The following is a 24,976-nucleotide window of genomic DNA, read 5'->3' on the forward strand; positions in this document are numbered from 1 at the left end:
GTGTGCGATCAGAGTTGGAGAGGTATTTTTATCCAAAGTATGCGTGCCCAAACCCAGTATACTTTTCTTGATTTATACATTAAGTTAGTTCCAATCATCGGTGAAATACAACCGCAGTTATTCGTTAATAGTATGGTACCGGAAACAAATCCAGAACCTCGACGGACCCAATATAGTGATAACTATGCGGGTCCCAGTTTCTTCGAACCCTATCAGACACAACAAACACCGAGGCAAGACCCTCGACAGACCCAATATAGTGGTAACTATGCGGGTCCCAGTTTCTCTGAACCCTATCCGACACAACAAACACCGAGGCGAGACCTTTATTTGCATCCTTATCCCAATGTGAACGAGTTGTCACCGTCTGTTCAGACAGAATACAATAATCAGAGTAGCCCGTGGATCGATCCACCGGAGGTAGCTGATCCTAATACTGATTTTGATGATGTGCCGCAAAGTGATGATGCTGACTCATGTGAGGATGACGCCGACTCATGTGAGGATGACGCCGACTCATGTGAGGATGATGCCGATTGGGATAATGAAGCTGATTCAGAAGGGGATGTCCGGGATGATACCTCAACACAATCACACCAAACACCACGCGTTCAGGCTGAACATTTTCCCATAAGTGACCGCGGTGTAAGTCACCCTGTGGCAAGCTTCAATGACACCTCAGCATTTCAACCCGCAGATGTCAACTTTTTCAGTAGGCCGAAACATGTTCATGATACACTTGCTGTAGGTAATGAGTTCTCTTCAAAAGAGACTCTACAATTGAAAATAAATAGTTATCACATCAAAAAGAATATTGAAGTAAAAATTACAGGGAGCAATAAAACTAGCATGATAGTCAATTGCAAGGACACCAGGTGTGCGTGGCGTTTGTATGCTAAGTCTGGATTATTTTCATCTAAGTGGGAAATTAGAACAATTTCAGGACCACATACATGCCATGCCAATGCTTCTCGTACCGATCATGCACAATTAACTGCAAAAATGGTCGCCGATGTTATACGAGAAGATATTAGGGAGAATGTTGCCTTAACTATTAAAAGCGTTAAAGGGCTAGTCCGTAAAAAATACAAGGGAATAATTCCCAAATATAACAAGTTGTGGCGTGGCCGAGAGCTGGCAATCGCACAACTATTCGGTAGTTGGGAAAAATCTTACAACCTTCTCACTCCATTGTTGGAAGCAATTAAAAAAGACAATCCAGGAACAAAATTCGGAGTTGCGCACGAACCCACAGATGATCCAACAGAAAGGTTGTTTAAGGCAGCTGCGTGGGCTTACGGTCCATGCATTGCTGCAGTGCCTCATCTCAGGCCAATCATTAGTATTGATGCATGCTTCCTTTCTGGTAGGTATCAAGGGAGATTGCTGATAGCGTGCGGTTACGATGCTGAGAACCAGTTGCTTCCTCTGGCTTTTGCATTAGTCAGGGAAGAGAGTTTCCAGACATGGGGATGGTTCATGAGGTGGCTGCGTCTAGAGGTAATTGGTAATAAGTTCATGTGCGTTGTTTCTGATCGGCACATGGGGATCAAAAAAGTATTCACCGATAGATACGGTGGTTGGTACGAGGATGGTGGCGAGTGCGTTCACAGATTGTGCTCACAACACATTGCCGAGAATTTGATGAAAAAAGTACACAATAGAAAACTTTGTGACCTATTTAAAATACTTTGCAACAAAAAGAAGCCACGGAGGTTTGAGGAGTTCTTCGAAATATTGCGAAAGAAAAATCCAGATGCAGTTGCAGTTGCGTATTTAAATAATGTCGGTAAATATCAAGATATCAATCATAATGAGATCCCTAAACCATGGAAGGTGTATCAATGTATGGACAACGGCGCTCGCTGGGGAATTATGACTATTAACGGATCTGAATCGTTGAATAATGTATTCAAATTTAGCCGGAGACTGCCAGTCGTTGTACTGGTGGAAGACACATATTACAAGTGTCTCGCGTGGTTTAGGGATAGAGAAGGGAAAGCAATGGCTCGCTTAGCTAGTCAACAACTTTGGTCAGAGCGAGTTGAAAAGCTATTGGCTAAAAGAATCAAAAAGTGTCTGGAAATGAATTCCATGCCACTCGGTGTGCACGGTGAACACGAGGTCAAGGTGAATGACGAGAGGGTCGTGTACAAAGAACGAGATGGAAATTTTACTTATAAAAAAGAAACTTTCCGGTATAAGGTCATCATAAGCAATGGAAACATAGCACAATGTGCATGTCTCAAACCACAGCTTACCGGTATACCGTGTACTCATGTACTTGCCGTGTGTCGAGAACGGAGATACAACCACAACATATTCGTGAATCATTTGTATTCCGCAAAGACACTTGCCGAAACTTGGAGTGGCCAATTTCACGGCTATGCCAACCAATGTGAATGGCCTCGCTATGACGGTATAACTATTGTTCCGGAAAGTAACAAAATCAAGAAGGGTAGGAGAAAGCACGCTCGTATAGTCATGACGATGGATGAAATGCAAGGGAGGAGAGTGGGACACCAAGCTAGATGTTCGACGTCCGACAGACGTGCGGCAGGTTGGTTGCATTATTTTTGTGTCATTCTCATTTGAAATGTATGTACATAATATATTAACGACCTTGTTGTTGTGTTATTTGTTTAGAGGCTTCAGCTAGTAGGAATCAGGGACAGCAAGCTAGACATTCTGTGTCTGACATATATACAGCAGGTTTCTTAATATTTTAATATTGATTATTTTTTTTTCCTTATTCAAAAATTGTGTATTCTAATTAATGATTTTAAATCAGGAACATCTTCTGCTTACAGTCGAAGATGAAGCCGTACTTTCAAGACTCTTTTTAAGTAGTTTATTTTTGTTATTTGGTTTGTCGTTGGAGATTATGTTTGTAGCTCATTTTAAGTTTGTCGTGAAGTTTGTTATTTATTCTTTCATTTGGAGTTTGTATTATGCATTGAATTTTTTTCTGTGTTGTAAGTAATATGTCCATGTTTACATCGTAATAATCCTTATTTGCATTCCGTCGTTCTCTCTTAAAAAGGCTAGGTTGGCATTTGAAGAGTGACCAAATAATAAAAAAAAACATTCTCAAGTAGCATTCATGAAGCTAAGTATCATTCATACAAATAACTAACGTAACACAAACGTAATACAAATAACTAAAATTAAATTAAGTACCAGTCCATTTATCCAACAGTCCATTTAAATACATTCTCACGTAACACAAACTAACAGTCTATTATTACAGTCCATTTAAATACCTAGTCAAAAGTGAACAAGTCTGGTGCTCGGCGATTTCGATCTGGGTATCTTCTTTCAGGTGTAGCATTTTGTTTGTCCGCTCTCTTATGCCTGACGTAAACATTATTGTACGATGGGAAAAAAGCCTCCATTGCTTGTGTACGTGGCGTAACGACTGGACTAGGTCCTATGTTATCTTGTGCACCAGTAACATCCAGCGGGACCAGCCCGATATGATCCGAATCCTACAACAATCATTTTAGTATTTAGTAAACATAATAGACTATTATTTAAATAAAACTTAAAATTTTGAAATTATTACCTGATAATCCGGACTAGGTCCTGTGTAACCCATGTATTGCGCATCCTCAGGATATGCCTGATCATATGTCTGATGGATCTGATAAACCTGACTAGGTCCTGCGTTGTCTTGTGTGAACGTGATAGGAACCTCTGATTCCTATAATAATTATTTTCGTATTTAATAAACCATACCAACGATTATTAAAATTAAACATGAAAAGTTATGAAATTATTACCTGATGGACCTGACTAGGTACTGTGTAATCAACTGGGGTGTACACCGAGCTGTCCAACAACTCTGACATGAACTGCCCAACTGTGTTGCCTTGTGTGGACGTGCCATGATCCTCCGCTCCCTGTAATTAATATTTTACTATCCTAATAAACATAATCGACAACTAATGAAAGTATTTTTTTTTATACTTACCATATCAACCTGACTAGGTCCAGTTTGAAAGCTTCTGAGGTATTCATTTAGTCCGTCATTTGTTTGTACCCATCTCTCATGGTAGTTGGGATCAAAATCTTGAGGCAAGTTGGGAATTGGTTCAGGATTATCACCATCTGAGATGTCATCGATATTGTCTGGAAGATCGGCCGCCCTCAACATACTTTGCAATTTAGCATCCATACCGTTATCTCTGAGAAGGCCACAACTTGCTTTGAGGAAAAATTTTCCTATTTTCTTGAGTGTCTTCGATTTCGTTAATCCTATAGCTGCTGATATTATCTTTATCCCTCGTAATGACTGTAAAAAAAAAATGTAACTCCACTAACATACTAATATCATCTCATAAATATTTTAAATTAGTAAAACTTACATCACGTGTCGATTTCGGGGCACCGGGAATGTACCCTACTTCGCCAATCTCATCTCTGTATTCTGGAAGGGGATCATCAAGACCTTCTATGCACTGTTTTCCTAAGAAAATATTGAACATGCCATTGTTCTGGAACCAATTTCGATATGGCAATATGTCGTAATGACTCCAATACCTGGCTGGAACAACCAAGTGGTCTCCCGGATTAGATGCCTCATTTACGTAATTCTGGTGCACATTACCCCAATTTACTAGTCTCACATTCGCACTGTGAACAAGTTTGTGTAACCGGCGTACCTCATCCTCGGGGAGCGGCAGTGGCGGCGGGATTTCCTGTGCAAACCCAAATTGTCGCATCACACGATCTGGGTAATGATGCTTAATTATCCAAAAGTGCACAAGTGGCACACGAGCTAACCATACACCCATTTCGTCAATAACTCGTGATGGCAGCTTACACGGTACCTCAAGTAACATCGCTTTGTAAGGCGACCATTTTACCATGTAATCTTCGAGCTTTTGCAGTTCGTTGCGGAAGTAACTAACTCCACTCCGATTGTGACCTTGGCGATAATCATGGAGACAACACCACTTATCTCCGAATGCTGGACACTCTTGTCCGTTTGGATGGCCCCAATTTGGACTCCAATCATTTAAGGGACGAGGACAGCCGGTTGATAATCGAGACCAACACCAATGTTGTAAAAGCACAGTTGGCCCTGACATAAGCTTTGTTTTACGCTGAACCGCAACACAAAGGCTCCTGTAGAGATAAGCTAGAACAGCCCCACCCCAATTGTACTGTTCCGGGGAATCAAGATTTCCTAGAAATTGTAAATACATTGCCGGAACCGAATCTCCCGACGAATCAGCAAAAAATATAGACCCGAATAAATCGAGTACATATGCCCTTGTGTACTGGCGTACCTGCTCCTCTGTAGGCTCATTCGGTTCCGGGTTTAGCATTCCAGCAAATCGATCACGCAATTCTCTCAAATTTATAGCATACCCAGATTGCGAACGAACCTCTTGCGTGTCATTCGACCCCGATCTCTTTTTTTTTTAAGCACCGCACTTGCGGTCCCATTTCCAAGAAGCTGATCCACTAAGATAGACCAAGCACGGTCTGAAGGACCCGTCACCGGTAACCCCATGATCGGCAGCGTCCAGAGACAAGAAACATCCTGCAGCGTAATTGTCATCTCTCCAATGGGAAGATGAAAACTGTGAGTCTCTGGTCTCCATCGCTCCACGAGACCAGCGAGGAGTGATGGGTCAATTTTCATGTGACCCATTTGAGAAACCTGATACAAACCGAGTCTAAGCAAGAATGGTTTGCAAAGGTCGTGGTACTCAATCCCAGTCCAGATACCTCGAGGGTCCACTCCTACATCTCTGTAATCCTGTCAATGTTATACAATTTGATTAAAATAAAAATATTGTAATTCAAATAGTTATATCATTTTATAAAAAAAAAATTAAATGATTCATGGAATAACTTACATCATCATGGATTCGTGAGACCTTATGCTGATCATGCGGCATCCATAATAAATTGCTAAAATTACTTGCTGACCATGACGAATCAAAACCAGAATCACCATATACAACTGCAGCATGTGAAGGGCCACACTGATCACGATTGCTTGACATTCTGCATACATAACATTTTGAAAAAATTAATAACAATCTAAATTTACTAACTACTCACCTCTCACATTAATAAATAAATTACTAATTATGTCTTGCAAACTTTATCATGTCTTGCAAAATACATTTAACAAACTAATAACATGAAATCTAATTAATTCAATTCAATTCATTTTTATAATAGATTAATAAAATAACTATCGTGTGGTACCTAAATTATTTGCATTATCAAAAATTTAAATTAATGAACCATGAACTTTAGGCTAAAATATTATCAAAATAATACTATAAATTCTATGCTATGGACTAATTTAAATAAATAAATTAAACAAAATTAATTCATACCATATCAAATGAGTCTACAAATAAATTAATTCTTCTAAACACTAAACCCTAATTTATTAATTCTTTTAAAATACAATTAACAAATTAATAAAATTAACTATAATCAATAGTTCAATAACAAATTCAATTAGAAATTATTACTAATTAACTTAATTTTACACTAATTTATTTAAAAAAATTACCTTAATTGATGGGAGAGAGGCAGCTTTGCCGAAATTAACGGTTCAGACGGGTTGCCTTGACCCGTCCTGGAGATGGCGTGCGTAATGTGGACCCGAAATTAATTTTTTGTCGGTCTGCAGCGGCACTGCGTGAAGGCGTGAGGAGTGAAGGAGGGAACACAGAGGACGGAGCGAAAGCGAGAGGGACCGAGGGGAAAGGAAGGAGGAGTGGGTTATTTCGGTGTGGGACGGGTTGTCTTATCCCGGCCTGTTTTTTTTTTTTTTTTTTTTTTTTTTTTTTTTTTTTTTTTTACCGCGATTACTTGGACGGGTTAAAGAAAAGCGTCCCATTTTTTTTTTTTTACCGCAATTACTTAGCGTTAAAAATGGTTAATCCAGATGAAGCAAATTGTGCTGTTCACGGGACGGGTTTACTTAACCCGTACTTCTTATTTATCGATAAAAATCACAAACGGTCTCGAATCTCGATGTTTTATTAAATTATTTTCTATTAATAAAAAAATCGGCTCAATATAATCTCTCTCAAACTCCAATTCTACAATTGCGAACATAAAATATTTGGTGGAGTGTTACTGTGTCAGACTGTCAGCACCATAAAATGGTCCCCACCACCCAGTTTCTTGTGGATAATCAAAATTGGATGCTGTTGAATCATAACCTTATCTCGGTGTTTTTAAAATTATATTTTTGGCACGGCAATCCAACGACTCCGCGATTATCCACACAGACGGAAATAAATCTGCTGTTATTTCAAAGGGATCACAGGACCCCGTTATTCAATCCTAGCCGTTTATCTTTATCGAGATTCGAGTAAAAAATTTATTTTCCTTGAGATTTGTGTATGGAAAACTTTGAACGGTTGGGATAGAAATAACAGATCCTGTGATCCCTTTGGAATAACAGCAGATTTATATCCCAGACAAAAGCATGGACCATGTGGAATTAAAATAGAAACGAATCCACCACCTCTGCTCCTCTGCTCAGTTAGAGCTTGAGATTCAGAACCAGAGAAAAAGTGAGTAAGAGATCCAAAATGGCTTCTTCTTCAAAAACGACAAGAAAGCTGGAGGTTGTATCTCCTGTACCGGCCGATATCGACGTCGCCAACTCGGTACAGCCTCTCCACATCTCAGAAATAGCTGAGAGCCTCAATCTCAGCCCCAAGCACTACGATTTATACGGAAAATACAAGGCCAAGGTTAATACTTTGTTATAGATTCGTCCTTTCTTTCTCATTTTGGTTGGTTGGTTGCTTGGTTTCTTTATTTGGGGTCGCGATTTTGACAAAAGATTGAATTTTTAGGTGCTTTTGACGGCGCTTGACGAATTGCAAGGATCGGAGGATGGGTATTACGTGGTGGTGGGAGGAATTACTCCGACTCCCCTTGGAGAAGGGAAGTCTACGACTACAGTTGGCCTCTGCCAAGCTCTTGGTGCCTTCCTTGATAAAAAGGTCTCGCCTTTGATTTGTTTGTGTCAAGTTTCTCTGCTTAATGGACAATGCTTAGTATGCGTTATGGGAATTTTCTTATTGAAAAAGTAATCCGACATTATCCCTTTGTCATTCTGTTATTTTAATTCAAAAGAAAATACATCCTCTCAATAAAAAGCAGTTCCAGTTCTGATTGTCTGTACGGAGTTTTGGTTGATTTTCAGAATGCAAATCTTTTCATAGCTGTTAAAATTTCTCACTAGAAGGATATGTTCAATTCACTATTCAATCTCTGATAATATCATAAATGAAAAATGAGTCAGCTTGTGCTCAAAAGATGGTTCGGTGATCATAGATGAAGACTACAAAATAGCAAGTTTAGAAGATGGGGTTTTTGTGTGGCAGCTAATTCAATACTTAGCTGATTACAAAGTATCTATTAGTTGTAAAAAAATTGTTAGTACGTTATGCAGCTTTTGGAACAGTTTAGTTAAGTGAGCATGTGGCTCAGAATGAAGTTTGTAGATAGCTTCAGCTTTTGGATCTTTGGTGGCAAATTTTTGTGGGAAACTGCCAGTAGAGGACAGTAACTCCATAGATAAAGTTCAATATATGAAACGAGCCTTTGGCCTTTTTCCAAAAACAAAAAAAGATGGTCAGGTGATTTAGCAAGATGAGTTCCTCAATATATAACTAATCTTTTGTTAGGTAAACTGAAATAGATTGCTTCCTCAAAGTGTTTTACATGATGAGTTCTATCAGCTGTCCATTTTAACAAATAACAATGGTCGGAACTCAGTTTTAGTCAGTGACGAACTGAACCTAGACTGTGTCTGTGCCCCTTTTGTTGAAAACACAAGAACTCAAATTTGAACTTCTGACAAAATATTAAAATGGGGGAATTTCACGTATACCCCTCGAAAACTTCAAAATTACGTATTTCCCCCTCTAAACTTCAAAAACTCACAAATTTATCCATTTTATTGTATTTTATATTAAAACTCATTCTAAAATCTTAAAATACCCATTTTACCCTTTATTAAAAGCATATAAAGCCCATCAAACTCAAATTTAAATCTAAAGGGTTCCTCTACCGTTTGATCCGTGTGCATCGCATTAAGATCTGTGCATAGTGCTTCAATTTCGTGTTGATCTAGCATGCACGGATCTTAAAGCAATATTGATTGGTGCGCATCGCATTAAGATCTGTGCACGTCACATCAATATACATGCGTGTTTGCATCAAGATTCGTGCTGATCTTGCGCACGCACATTTTTAAAAGTAGTTTGGACGGTAGAAAAATTGTTCAGATTCAATTTTGAGTTTGATGGGCTTTATATGCTTTTAATAAAAGGGTAAAATGGGTATTTTATAAATTTAGAATGAGTTTTAATATAAAAGACAATAAAATGGGTAAATTTGTGAGTATTTGAAGTTTAGAGGGGGAAATATGTAATTTCAAACTTTAGAGGGGGAAATATGTAATTTTGAAGTTTTTGAGGGGTATACGTGAAATTCCCCCTATTAAAATTGCTCAATGTTAGGGTTTAGTTCTGCCAACTATAGCACTGGTTCATAGTACCAGTATGAACTCTACTGTTGTCTTATCTATCAACCCAGCACCACTAATCCTTTTCCTTGTTGTCTTAAAATAGGTTTTTACATGCATCCGTCAGCCATCACAAGGCCCTACATTTGGTATAAAAGGTGGAGCAGCAGGAGGAGGATACAGCCAGGTTATACCAATGGATGAGTTCAACCTCCACTTGACAGGAGATATACATGCCATCACTGCCGCAAACAATCTCCTGGCGGCAGCCATCGACACCCGCATTTTTCACGAGTCATCTCAGTCTGACAAGGCCCTCTTCAACAGGTACCCCTGCTAATCAAATTTCACGTGTACCTACAGGCCCAATTCTTGCCCCCTCTTTCTGTTCTATTGCAAATTACAAAGCCTACATTTTGCTGTATATGCAAAAAAAAAAATCGTCAAAAGATCCTCCTACTTGCGATTAATACCTGGGGTTTTTGCTTTATATACAAATAAACTATTAGTACTGAAAGGAAGCTAATATTAATGTGACGTAATGTCTCTGACTTTGTCATCTTGAATGGCTTCCTCGCCAGTAGATACATACTCCAGGCTCGACATTTGAATATTTGTTTAATCCTAGCTAAATTTTGATTTAAAAGAAATATGGCTTTTTACACGTGAGGTCAAAATTGTTAATTCTCAACAGAATATAATTTTCCATTGTTGTGATATAATGGTTTGCTTTCGTTTGGAAACATTTTAAGAAATTTCCTGCAGTGGCAAATGGGAGAAAATTGGTAATACTTTGGAATTTCGCAAAGTGTTGGTTATTATTTAGAAAAACAAACAAAAAAGTGTTGGTTCTAATTTGGAATATCAAAAGGTGTTGGTTTTGATGACATAATTTTTCTGACTTTGTCATCTTGACTCTACAAAATGGCTCTCCAGACATACATGCTCCCAAGCCAACCTGTGAATCCTAGTTGTTTTATAGGAAAATGGCATATTATCCATGGGTCAAAGTTGTCAACTTTTTACAAATATACCTTTTACCATTTTTCTCATTTTCACATATCTTAAGATTTCTGTTGTCAGTGGCAATTGCGAGAAAATGGGTAATACTTTGGAATATCACACGGTGTTGATTCTAATGTAGAAAAACAAACAAAAAAGGTCATGCGAGCACTCAACTGTACCCACACAAAAATTATGTCATCTAATTGCTAAATGATTTTCTAATAGATTATGCCCAGCAAACAAAGAAGGCAAACGAACATTTGCTGATATAATGCTTCGGCGGCTAAAGAAGCTTGGCATCTCCAAAACAACCCCAGACGAACTCACGCCTGAGGAGATTAAAAAATTTGCTCGGTTGGACATTGATCCAGAGTCAATCACCTGGCGTCGAGTCATGGATGTGAATGACCGATTCCTACGAAAAATCACAATCGGACAAGGGCCAGACGAAAAGGGAATGGTTAGGGAGACAGGATTTGACATCTCAGTTGCTAGTGAGATTATGGCTGTGTTGGCACTAACCACGTCGTTAGCTGATATGAGAGAGAGACTTGGTAATATGGTAATTGGTAATAGTAAATCTGGTGAACCAATAACCGCTGACGACCTTGGTTTAGGTGGTGCCTTGACGGTTTTGATGAAGGATGCAATTAATCCGACATTAATGCAAACCCTAGAAGGAACTCCTGTCTTGGTTCATGCTGGCCCATTTGCTAACATTGCGCATGGTAATTCATCAATTGTTGCGGACAAAATTGCCCTCAAATTAGTTGGTAAAAATGGGTTTGTGGTGACTGAAGCGGGTTTTGGAGCAGATATTGGTACCGAGAAGTTTATGAACATAAAGTGCCGGTACAGTGGATTGGTACCGCAGTGTGCAGTTATTGTGGCAACCATAAGGGCCCTTAAGATGCATGGGGGCGGGCCCGATGTGGTGGCTGGAAAGCCTTTGGATAAGGCTTATTTGGCAGAGAACGTGCCACTTGTTGAGGCTGGGTGTGTGAACCTTGCAAGGCATATAGAGACTACAAAGGGGTATGGGGTGAGTGTTGTGGTGGCAATTAATAAGTTTGCGACAGATTCTGATGCGGAGATGCGTGCGGTGAGGGATGCTGCACTCAAGGCTGGGGCCTTTGATGCAGTTGTCTGTACCCATCATGCTCATGGTGGAAAAGGCGCGGTTAGTATTATTTTAGAACTCCTACTTGGTTATGTTTTGCAGTGCTATTTTTTTTTTAGTGAACCGACATATCTCCACTGTACTGAGGAAAAAGTTGTTCATTGTCTTTCTATTTTATTTGTTTGTTTATTGTTGGTTTGAGGTAATATGTTTTGACTACTGAATGGTGGCCACTTACGAATATGACTGGTAAAAAAGGGTTTGTGGTGACTTAAATATTTTTGTTGATTATTTTGATTTGACATCTTTTTGGCTTTATCTGGAATTTGGGAAAGAGAGTAAACTGGTACATCTTGAACAGTAGATACTATTGGAGCAACATATCATATTTACTCTATATTCCTTAGGATTTTAGTTGGATTTTGTTGTTTTAATTTTGGTATATTTTTCAGGTGGACCTTGGAATTGCTGTGCAAAAGGCATGTGAGAGTCAATCGCAGCCATTAAAATTTTTGTACCCTCTTGATATTAGTATTAAAGACAAGATTGAGGCAATAGCCAAGTCTTATGGCGCTAGTGGTGTAGAATACTCTGAAGAGGTATGTATCAAATCTAATCTTCTTTGCTAATTGGACACCGAACTGGAGGTTTATATTTTAAAAAAGCGAATGAGATGCTCAGTTAGCAACCAATAACCTTGTGTTTGTGAAAACTAATTGCTTTCATAACAGTTTAGTATGAGTTGTCTAGTATGATAAGAATAAATATACAGTAATGGTAAAGTACAGGAATTGTCTCTTGGTTTATTTTTATTTAATTGTTTTTTTTATTGTGAAGGCTGAGAAGAAGATAGAGCTGTACACAAAGCAGGGTTTCTCGGGTCTACCGATATGCATGGCCAAGACACAATACTCTTTCTCCCACGTACCATCTCTTAAAGGCGCACCTGTCGGATTCACCATACCAATAAGGGATGTTCGAGCCAGTATTGGGGCGGGTTTTATTTACCCACTTGTTGGGACAATGAGCACCATGCCTGGCCTCCCCACCCGGCCTTGCTTCTTTGATATAGATGTCGATATGGCCACGGGGAAAGTTCTTGGTCTCTCTTAAATTTTTTTTTTCATCAGTTGATCTGGAATAATTTGGTATGAATGGTGCATAAATGTATGTGCTTACTGTACGGAGGATTTCTATATTACTGTAATTTACTTGTACTGATACGGTGATACCATATAACATAGACGAGCTCTGTTGTTTACCTTCTGTTTTGTTTCTAGGTAGAACAACTATGTGCCTATTTTTGGGCTGTGCAAAATCAACCAATTCAAGCGTAGGCCCGTTACAAAAGCTTTAGGAGGCTTTCCTTTAAAGCGAATAATATACCAAAAAACCCAAATCTCGTAACAGAGGACTTCACCATTATACTGTCTAATTAAATTAGATTCCTGGCTACGGCAACGAAAATGCAATAAAGCCTATTGCACGATTATTGTCAGATTGACCCCTATAATGTTCAATTCATTATTTTGCTTACATTAAATATAACAAGGAGAATAGAACAAACAGTTACCGTCTTTATTTCAATCAATTACTACTCACATAAAAGACACAGCATATGGTGTCAGAAAATAAATTTAGTGACGCCAAGACCTAAAATTGAATTGGACTGAGCTTTCTAAGACAGGGCTTATAAAGGCCCAGACGTGAACGCCCAGTTCCTACTTCCGAGCTAGTTATAAATTTCTAGTTAGGTTGCCCCTCATTAACTCTATTAGCATGTCGCTGTAATAATGATTTCATTGAGATTTGTTTTTTTACTGCACCGCTGCTTCATTAACCTCTTTGTCCTGCAGTTCACGGCATGCTGGTACATTGGTTCAGTAAACCCATGTACTTTGTTAGTTTGACCTCAAACAATGAATTCATTAGTTGAATCGAACTTGCTGTTCTCTCCAATTATTATTGTAAATGGAGACTCTTGTGAGAAGTGACACATAAGATTATAAAAAAATTGTTATGATTTATTAAAAAAAACTCGGAGAAAGCTATGAAGCAAATTCTTTTGTTAGAATTTTTTTTTTGTTTGGTTGAAAGCCATACGTGATTGCATTGATTTAAAGAGTTACAAGTTAGTGTTACATGATATCAGACAACGAGTGTCTTTGAAAACATTCAACTGTAAACAAATAAAAACACATGGGACATGTGCATTCCGTGGACACAAATTTGATCACTTTTGCTTGATTGTAATGATAGAAGCCTACTGAGTGTTACCTCTGTGCGCATATTTGTCTTATTTCTCATGACAGACGACACTGTTCGAATACTTGTGCATAAAGCATCTTCCACTTAGAGAAAAGTGCAGCTGAGAAGGCACCTTCCTTAGATTTGTATACTTTTGAGATAATGATGAGATCAAATTTCTCAACTTTCAATATCCAAGAAATGTCTTCGGTCGGATTAATTTCTAATACGTGACTTATAATGCGCAAAGATATTGTCATGGTCACTCCTTCCATTCTTAATTATTTTTAAAGTGAGGCTACACTACTATGCAAAGCCTCCATTGGTATGTACTATGAATCAATAACTTTGTTTTCAAAATTTAGACAATCAATCAGAATAGTTTAACATGATTTTCATATGAAAATGTACTTGTTAATCAAATTATACATGTTTTACAATTGTTTAGATAAAAAAATAGGTAAAAAGTTGTTTGATCTAGAAATTCTAGACTATTTAAAAGTAGTCATTTTTTATCTTTGTAAAAAAATAGTAAAAAGTTTAAAAAATATATAAAATTTAGTTTGCAAGTACATTCTCATATGGTGATCATATTGAATGGTTCAGACTAAATATTTAAATTTTAAAAACAAAGATATTGAACCATAGTACAGACCAATATGCGCTATGTATAGTACCATAGCCTCGCCCTCACTCTTATTTTTATTAGATGTAAAGATGTCTATTGATGATGTTTCAATGTGTGATTTTTCTATTGGAACAGTGAAATTAGAAGAAATTAAGTACAGTAAAATACAGCTGTCCACTGCCAAATAAAAATTAAGTTAATCTTAATTTTTAAACAGCTCCATCGCTGAAAGAGATGGGAGCGAATAGAAATTTGATGATGAGGAGAGAGAGAGAGATGAGAGCGAATAGAAATTGAGAATTTTATCAGAGTGGTTTTAAATAACGTTTGTGTAATAAGCAAACTTGCTAAATTAGTAATGAGTCCGGCTAGTATAACATCGGTGTCATGTGACACTAACTTCAAAATTAATTAAATAGATTTTAAATGACTAATTCAAACCGTTCAAACCGATTTACTTTATGAGTGATGTGTTTACATACAATTTTTTTTATATTTTCGAGTTATTTTAGTATCAAATCAAGCAAATAAAAATGTTGAAAAATGAATGCATTAAAATTAACTTAAAAACTCACACATTTGACCGCTTGACTTGATACTAAATAAATTCAAAAAATTATAAATTTTGATGTAAACGCACAACTAATGAAGTAGATCGGTTTCAATGGTTTGGATTCACCGTTTGAAGTCGATTCAATAGGTTTTGAAGTTAGTGTTATATAGGCTGAAATGACACTAATGTTATACTAGTCATACTCATTAGTAATGGGTCTGCAGTGCTGAAATTAAAAAGGAAATTTACAGCGCGGATTTGCAATCGAAATAAAATCCCCGTTGTTAATGCTTTACGATTTTAGTATCGCAAGAATATCTCCATCTTAGCACTGAATGGAGAGGATAAGGAATTTATCATAATAATTATTAAGTCTTTCATGATTACTCAATAAGCACGCGGATTTGTTTTAGATTTGGTTCGGATAGAAGATGGAAACGAGAAGTCAATTTTGCAATGAATGTTGCTATCGTATATGTGCCCTTTGTTGAAAGGATAAAAGTTTGTCATCTTTTCAGCATTCCATGAAAGTTTAAAGCTCTTCAAATTTAAGACGAAACAAATGCAAATCAGATTATGAGAATGAATTATGGATATGGATATGTTCGATCTCCTTTGTTGGAATCTGAAGAGCTATTGATGGATAGATATTAGATAGTGTTAATTTCAGAAATCTTTTTATTCTTTTATTCTTAGAACTAGGCTTTTATTTATCCAACTGACATAACCATGTGATATGTAGCGCTTGTGGGTCACCAGTATATTTGCAGGGATTTGTGTTCACCTGAGAAAGAATAAATATGGTCTGGTGAAAGAGAAAGGCTTTGGATATATTCTTTGATTGTTTGTTGCAAGACAATATTTAAATACTGCAAAATATTTATTGTAGCACTGGAAGTCTGGAACTTACCATACAGATATTTTAAAAAAAAAAATGAACAGTAGATCTAGTAATGAAATTTATGATAAGGGCCTATGCCTTATGGTGAGTTTTTGCTCTGGTCAAAGTAATTATGAGGTTGAGATAATTTACTCCATTATCACAGAGCTATGGGGCCAGGGGGCCAAGTTCTCTCTACATCCATTCTGTTTTCTTCACATGTATGATTATGATTTATGAAAGATGCATGCTCACCTGATGTCATTTCTTGTCCCCCTCTATATAATTGGTAGGGGCCAATGCAGGATTCATTCATACTTCTCAAATTTGTTGTCAGCTAAAATATATCAATAAAATAAAGACTATATTTTCAGAAAGAAAAAAAGATAATTAAAATTTAGTTATGCATCAACTATCTAAATTTTTTTTATATTAATGAGAAAGATTCAACCTAAAGATAAAGTTATATTTTTTTATTTTAATGAGAGTTTAAATCAAATTATTTATAAAAAAAAGTACCACAATGAAATTAATTATTACATGCATGAGGTTGACACCTCCTAGCCATATTTATTTTTATTTTTCTTAACAACCTAGTGTCAGAAAAATTTACACATGCACATTAGTTACAACTTACAAGCCCTTGCTTGCTACATATATACTTTTTTATTTTACCGTGATATTTTTATAGAATTAAGTTTAAATTAAATTTTGATTAAAAATATCGGAATAATGTTCTTCTAAATCATTTAATCCAGACCCTTTCATATTAATTTTCCCTATTCAACCTCTCTTCAAATTATTTTATAATAATTTATCTATTAGTACTGTAAACAAATAGAATCAAGAAGAAGAATATACTCTTGTGCGTTCATAGGATGCACATATACATGTGCGTTTTTTGTTTTATTAGCTGTATATTTTCTACAAATACTGGTTGTCTAATCTTATGTAACAGCTGCTTTGTAAATTTTTTTCTATCAATGAAACTAGTTTCAACGAAAAGGAAAAAAATAAAAAATAAGAACGAAGCAGAAGAACCAATGATGAAGTATGCTGCTATAGTAATTACTGTTGGCCATTGGCCAATTTCTTGGTAGTCATGATTGTGTACTTAGAGGCTACACCAATCATTCAAACATGCAAGGATGTTTAGTTGTTGCGTTGTCCCGGTTGGATAGCTCTCGTGCTTTTTTATGCTCTATCGTTTCTCTTGAGTTGAATCATTACTGGTATGATTATGCATGGAATTGGTGCCATGATTATGCATGCGACGACCCCAAGATGCTATCTTTACTTCTAAGCGATATTCTTTTCTACTCCAGAAACATTCTCTCCCGCTCTTGTTGGAAATGGAGAGAATAACAAGTTGTCTGACAAATTAACAGGATGGAGACAGAGGAGATGTGATCCATCATCTATCAGACCATCACTGCACGAGAGAGAGAGAGAGAGAGTATGATTGCAAGACGCATGTGGCATGATTGACCACACGGAGAGAGATGAGACTGGAGAGAAGAGAAGCAAATGTAATCATTGCAATGTTAGACTTGTAACCAGTTTTCATTATTGGAGCATTGCTTGGTCGCTGCCTGCTTATTGGCTTCATTGCTCGTACTTTTTGTTTCTCTCTCATCTCTCCATCTCTCCATTGATTTAAAGTTGTCAGGTACTGCATGCTTGTGCAATTAGCTTACATTTTAGGTATCCTGTGGCGCATCAGTGTGGCAAATATGCGTGGCATGTTGTGGTTTTAATTTACGTATTAAATATTTTCTTGACGTTTCCAAACTAGGGGTGCAAACGTATCGGACACGGATAGGATAGTAGTAAAACCATATCTGTATCCATTTTTATTTTCCGAATACGGATACAGATACGGATCAGATATTAACCGAATACGGATACGGATATCCGCTTTTTATAATAGTGAATAACATAATATATTAATATATATTAAATTATATAATATATATCTACTATTCGGATACGGATAGTTAAAATTCAAAACCATATCCGTATCCGTATCCGTATTTGCACGAATATTCGGATATCAGATATCCGTATTAAATTTTCGGATTCGGAGTCAGATACGGTTGGATAATATCCAACCCGTTTGCACCCCTATTCCAAACCGAAAAAAGTTTAGATTCAGTGATTTAAAATTTCAGTTTAAATTATTCAGTTCGGTTGAACTTTTTAACTAGTTCGTTTTATTATATTTGGGTCGATATAGATTTTTCAAAACTCAAAAAGATCGAACCGACCAAACTATACATGGTTCAAATTCATGCATTGGTTTTTGGCCTTAAGTAAAGAAAAACCTCTGTTTGATACTTCAAAACATCTATATATTTTATTTGAAATTAAATAGTGAGTGTAATGTCAACAATTTATATTTGTTTATTTAACATCATTTCTATGATTATAAAATGATATTTGTGTATGTATTAAGTTTAAACTTTTTACAATTTAATTTCTCTTATTTTGATTCAATCAGATAAACTGAAGTTTACTTTGATTATTTTAGTCATGTTATATTTCGGTTCACAAGTTTAAATTTGTTGGTTTGATTATATTTTTTTTTTTAACTAAATGGCTATATTAATTTAGTTTTAACCGAACCAACCCAATGAACATCCCTAACATTGACACAAATATAATCATCTAGTAGCACAAGTGCCTAACACAGTACTTCTATATTGATATGATATCTGCTAATATTATCTTTTTGAAAGCTAAATCACACTAAAGCAAGATATATGCAAAGTAACACGACAGCAATTTTATATCGATTGTAAGTTTGTAACTCTATAATCACTAATAGTATTCTTTGCCTCTATATAGAGATGGGCTATTGTGCATTGCAATGCATGGAGGGATTTGTCCATTGGATCATAAATTTAAAATTCAAAATCCAAATGACCGATCCAAACCGTTCATCTTGTTCTCCATATTAATATGTGCTTGGAGACCAAATTTTACATTTTTCTAAATTTTTTTACTATTTATTAAGTATCTTACAAAATTGTTGATCCAACGGTGGCTTAACAAAACAGTAAAATCAGCAGCCACCGTTGGATCAACAATTTTGTAAAATACTTAATAAATAGTAAACAAATTCAGAAAAATGTAAAATTTGGTCTCCAAGCACATATTAATATGGAGAACAAGATGAACGGTTTGGATCGGCCATTTGGATTTTTAATTTTAGATTTATGGTCCAATGCACAAATCCCTCCATGCATTGCAATGCACCATAGCCCATCTCCCTCTATATAGATAGCTACTTGAAATGACCAGCATAAATCTGACTGCAATATTTTTAAACTTGAATCGAATATCCAAGATGAGAGATCAGGATGCATTTGAATGGAGTAAGAATAATACTAACTCAAAAATAACACTATTCTTTTGAGGTATTTGATGTTTGGATGGAATAAGAATAGCACTAATCTATTATTTTTTTGTTTGTCTTATATGGGTTAGCTCACTATTCTACTAATATAATTAAAAATTAGATTAGCTACTATTCTTGCTTTATTCCTTGTTTCATTCAGACAACATAGCGGATAGTGGTAAAATCATATCCATATCTCTTTTGATATTTTATGAATACAAATACATAGCAGATATCAGACGAATATGGATATGGATCCGGATCAAATCGGATATTTATTAAAATTATATAAAAATATTAAAGTTCGTAACATTTATCTAATTATAATGGTAAATAACGTACATTTTTCATAATATGTATTAAAACATATAGTATATAGCTACTATTTGAATACAGATAATTAAGATGTAAAACCATATCAGTATCATTATTCACACGGATATTCACATATCAAATATCCATATCTAAGTTTTCAAATACAGATCGGATATCATCCATACTGTTTTCACCCCTCCTCACCTCTTGAAAAATTGCATCTTTCCGAAGGAATTAATAAATTAGAATTTGAGTACTATATAAGTCTACAACTAAATTAAGAGATCTATACTTAGACAACTGAATTACAGTACTGAAGTCTCGATCCGAAAAAACAACTGCCCCACACCGTGCTAATGCTACCCTACCTCTACAAATCTCTCAGCAAGGAAGAATCCCATGCTAAGATTTTGTCCATACAAAGCAAATCAAATTAAAGCTGATGTGACTGTTGGGCTGCGGTTGCAGGAAATAAAAAAGGGTATTATTATTAGTATTAGTTTTCCTAAAACATGACGAAATGGAATTTAATAAGTAATTAATGCTAGTGCACACTGCACAGCCTAGATTGTAGGGTAAACTCTAACTTTAATTTTTAATTCAAGATGATTTTATAATGTTATATCTTTATTTTCTTCTTTATATATACCTTTCATTTAATTTAATTTAATTTAATTTAATTTTACGCAAATCACAATGGTTACTCTGCTATGATTTAGATTAAAAAAATGCATATAAGAATTTAGAATATTTTTTTGTCTATCTGATTTTTTAAATGAATGACAACAATATCTTTGTTACCAAATTAATGTTTGATATTTTTTGCTGAATGCATCTCACCATCCATCAAATCTTTTTAATTTCACCTAAACTGCATAATTATGAATGCGTGTGCACAGGAGTAGAGTCAGACTTTCGAACTATGGGTATCAAACATATATGGAGCCAATCATATTAATTTTTTTTGTCGTGAATGAGGATCAATTTTACAGTATCATAACATTTTACTCTAAATCTTACTGAAAACCATATATAAGTACAAAAAAAAATTAAAAAAATGGAAGTCAATTGACTCTGTACAATGTGAATGAATCCGCCTTTGTGTGTGCATGGAGAGAAAATGTTTCAAAACTTGTCAAACAATTAAACAAACCTCTGTGGGGTTCACATATTACGGGCGAACACATGCAATCACACAAAAATGAGAAAACGCAAGCGGAAGGAGCTATGGTGTGCTTTTTTCCACATTCTCAAACATTTTCTTTTTGAATACGGATAGAAATATTAGCATTTTTACAATCTTAAAAATAAATAAATCAACCAACTAGCTTTTTCTGGAAAAAAGAACTGGTTATTTGGTTTAGGGTAGGGCTAAGGTGCTATGGGTTGCATAGAGACCTACGGTGCTACGACTCAATATCCGAGTTTTTAAAATCCAAACAGTCGATCTGAACTGTTCATCTTATTCTCCATATTAATATGTGTTTGAAGACCAAATTTTACATTTTTTGAAAATTGTTTACTATTTTTTTAGATAGGTAGAAAATCAGTTGATCTAAAAAATTCTGCACCATTCAGATATTTGATTTTCTACCTATCTAAAAAAATAGTAAGAAATTTCCAAAAAATGTAAAATTTGGTCTCCAAACACTTATTAATATGGAGAATAAGATGAACGGTTCGGATCGACTGTTTGAATTTTGAAAACTCAAATATTGAGCCGTAGCACCGTAGGTCTCTATGCAAAATTTTCGAAAATATTAGATTGAAGATAATTAATGAAGAATGTACATAACTAAGTCTATAAATAGAGTTACTGAAATTGTAATCAAATATAATAATCAATACAATATCCTCTCTTTCCTCAAACCATTAAATACATACATTCAAAGTCCCCTTACTTCATGCTTGGAGACACTTAAAGTATGAACACAGATTATGGTGAGACCTTCAAATTTAATGCCTGCCCTGAAATGAGCTGGAAGACTTTTCCTTCATATCATGCACAAAAAGGGTACAATTTTGTTAAAATGTTTCTAAAAATTCAAAATTATGTAGTTTCTTTCAAAATTCACAGTACCGTGTTTATTCTTCTAAATTACAAAAACTCTCATAATTATCTGAATTTTTTTAAAGATACATAAAATATATCAAAAACCTCAAGTTAAACATGATTAAAATATTCAAAGCTCGAAGTTAAGCATTAGTTAACAATATCATTTCATTCCCATTCTTTCTCTAAATCTCAGTGATGATTGAAACGACACAAAGAGTTGTTGTGTCATTATGATTTCTTCCATGCCCCCTCATTTTTCTTTATACTTGCTCAGCAAGAAAATAACTTCAGTTTGATTCAAGATAGAAAATGAGTGAAGTTATGATACTATGCATAACGTGCGGATTGGTCCGTACTATGAATAACTATATATATATAGTTCAAACAGTCAATATGAATCATTATGTATTATCTTGATATGAATATATATTGTAGATCAAATTTTATAACTTTTACTATTTTTTAAATAGATAGAATCACTTGATCTAAAAATTCTAGACCATTCAAATTTAGTGATTTTCTACCTATCTAAATAAATAATAATAAAATTAAAAAAATGTAATTTAGTATGAAAGTATATTTTCATACGAAGATCATATTGAATGGTTCAGATTTATAATTTGAATGTTTAAAATGAAGATACTGATTCATACCACGGACCATTCCGTGCTATGTCTAATACAATAGCATCACTCTTTTTTTTAAAATCTTCGTAGAAACTGCGAAGTCGTGAGAGGAAATCGAACTCTCGACTTTTAGATAATATACAATTTTAAAACATTGTTCCTAGTCGACTGTGCCATCTCCACTTTCTCAACAATAGCCTCACTCATAGAAACTTTCCCTCATTTATAATGCAAATAAAAATAATTGTTTATAAGGGTAGATTAGTTTTATTAGCAAGTTTATCACATTATCGCGGGACGGCTAAAAAAATGCACTATGTTCATATAGCATTGCTACAACGCAGAATAGCGTGAAATAACGTCATAGTTTTTATGGTCCGAAAACATCTATAACGTTTCTATAGTGCACTATTAGAATTTTGTATGGAATATGTACGAGAGTTTTTATAATTTAGAAAGATAAATATGATATAATAAATTATTACAAAACTTTGTAATTTCGAAATCTTAAAAGGAGTGTCTACGAAATTCTACATAAAAAATATTAAAAAAAGAAATAATTTAACTCAGAGGTGGCCGTACGGTACATATGGCGGAGCAATTAATTATAGGTGGACAGGTGGCATCGAACTATTGGTAGCCGGCCCATGCATGTTGGGTGCTCTTTAATGATCTCATTGTTGGGTAGATAGATGTAATGTAATGTAGATCATATTCATACTTCATACTTCATACCATGCAATCATGGTGCATGAGAACTATCTTATCATTTTGTCCATCGATTACTTTTTCATTTGTTATGAAAATTCTTCACATAATTTGCCGTCCTTTGAAATTATGGCAAGCTGCTTGTTTTATACTTTATTGTGAATTGTGATGTTGGGAAAAAGTATTTCTCATTATTCGTCATCCGTTGAAATTGGGGCAAGTAGCAAGCTTGCTGGTGTGATGTTGGGCAAAAGTAATTAATAATTTATTATATATGTGTGTGTGTGTATTAGCTTTTGTTGGTGAATGGAGATTAAAAAAACACTTGTGTGATTTTTTTTGCTTCTTACATGGCCCGTAGGCCGCACTTGTGTGATTAAACGATAGATATTAAATAAGAACAAAAAAATTTGGACTGTCTTATTATAATATTTACACGGACAATTAAACGGATTTTTTTTAAATAAAATCAAATTTTTTTTTTTTGATAAGTAATGGTATTACCACCGACTTCATATATGAAACCAAAAATACTTCTTAACATGGTATCCAAAATGGAGACCAAAGTTAGAAGTAAAAAGTCACACAACAGAACAATTATAATGAAGTAAAAACTGCCCATGCATACAATCCAGAGATAGAAAAGCAGAAAACAACTATCCAAACAAACAAACTATAAACTAGCAACAGAAACTACTCCAAGGCTTCCCAGTCTACTTAAAATAAAATCGATTTTAATTATTTTAATATAACAAACACTATTCATTTGATTTTTATAAAAAAAACAGCTCTAGGATCGGTGGAGGAAGAATTTATATTTTGTTCTAAAGAATCTGCGTTGATTATTTCTGCATATTTTCCCTCCGCAGCTGTTTTTTTATAAAAATTAACTCAATGTTTCTTGTTATATTAAAATAATTAAAATTGATTCTATTTAAAACAAAAACCAATCAAATTTCCCTAGTGCCCTTCTCATCTTACTTATATGGATTGAATTTAAATATTACCCGAAAGCATCGCTCATGAAAAGCTAATAAGATCAACGGTTATATTCTTCTCTTGGATCCTGGGGTTTTGATATATGAGTGCAATAAATGAGAGATTGCGGTAGCTTGTGATACTATGATCCTTCTCAATAAATATTATTGTAAAGGAATGATAATCTCATTTAAAACCATTGATTGTGAAACATACATCCATAGACCACGATCAATAATCGATCGCGATATTAAATTTGTGTGTTCAAAACTCGTACTACGAGTATGAGATCGAGATTACATTATTGAGAAATCCTTTCCCTTTCTGCGACACTGTTAACTTGCAACGGCGGAACAGAATACCAAACCTACCCCGGCAGAGGCCATCCAATCACAGGCCTAACTGAACCCCGAAAATAGTCTGAACTCTAATCTCCTCAGGGCTACGCCAAGCAGGCGGCGACGAATCCACCGTCGTGTCACATCGCGTATCTACGGTTACAGTACCGTATCCCAGAGAATTAAAACCAACGGTGATGATTAACAGGATAATGAAATTGAAGGCTAATATTACATTGCCTTTATAACAGTGGGCCCCACAGGATGACGAGAGTTATCATCATCACGCGGGCTGACGACGGAACAGTCACGCCTGTTGCACGAGTAGCTGGGCCCCACTTACAATTTATTTATTTATTTATTATTATATTATAAAAAGATAACTGTAAAGTTGTGATTTAATTTATGGTTGTTTGACTCTTGTGAAATTTTAATTGCATTCATTCAATACCCAACTGAAGTTTCTATTTAAAGCATGCCAAATTGGCCAATTGCCCATTGGGGAAGTACCCAAGGTTACCGAATTTTTTTTATAAACCATAATAGAAAAAAAGATTATTATAAAACCAATATGATTATTTTTTTTAACAAAAATC

The 24,976-nt window shown here is 35.3% G+C and overlaps 3 protein-coding genes across 3 annotated transcripts; 2 read left to right on the plus strand and 1 right to left on the minus strand.

Moving 5' to 3' along the window:
- Positions 1-268: 268 nt before the first annotated feature.
- On the plus strand, positions 269-2,820 carry LOC144573755 (uncharacterized). The gene is made up of 5 exons (XM_078323504.1): positions 269-280; positions 376-748; positions 833-2,560; positions 2,647-2,712; positions 2,792-2,820. The coding sequence occupies exons 1-5, from the start codon at positions 269-271 to the stop codon at positions 2,818-2,820; spliced, it is 2,208 nt and encodes a 735-aa protein (XP_078179630.1).
- Positions 2,821-4,624: 1,804 nt separating this feature from the next.
- Positions 4,625-5,333, minus strand: LOC144573756 (serine/threonine-protein phosphatase 7 long form homolog). The gene is made up of 2 exons (XM_078323505.1): positions 4,786-5,333; positions 4,625-4,700 (listed from the first exon to the last, which is right to left on the minus strand). Exons 1-2 carry the CDS (start codon positions 5,331-5,333, stop codon positions 4,625-4,627), a joined length of 624 nt encoding a protein of 207 aa, XP_078179631.1.
- A 2,114-nt stretch (positions 5,334-7,447) lies between these two features.
- THFS (10-formyltetrahydrofolate synthetase) lies at positions 7,448-12,915 on the plus strand. The gene is made up of 6 exons (XM_078324223.1): positions 7,448-7,742; positions 7,848-7,997; positions 9,633-9,853; positions 10,757-11,711; positions 12,104-12,250; positions 12,489-12,915. The coding sequence occupies exons 1-6, from the start codon at positions 7,578-7,580 to the stop codon at positions 12,762-12,764; spliced, it is 1,914 nt and encodes a 637-aa protein (XP_078180349.1). The 5' UTR covers positions 7,448-7,577; the 3' UTR covers positions 12,765-12,915.
- The last annotated feature ends 12,061 nt before the right edge of the window (positions 12,916-24,976 follow it).

Source organism: Carex rostrata, chromosome 22 (assembly GCF_964058835.1).
Source record: "Carex rostrata chromosome 22, lpCarRost1.2, whole genome shotgun sequence".
Classification (NCBI taxonomy): Eukaryota; Viridiplantae; Streptophyta; class Magnoliopsida; order Poales; family Cyperaceae; genus Carex; species Carex rostrata.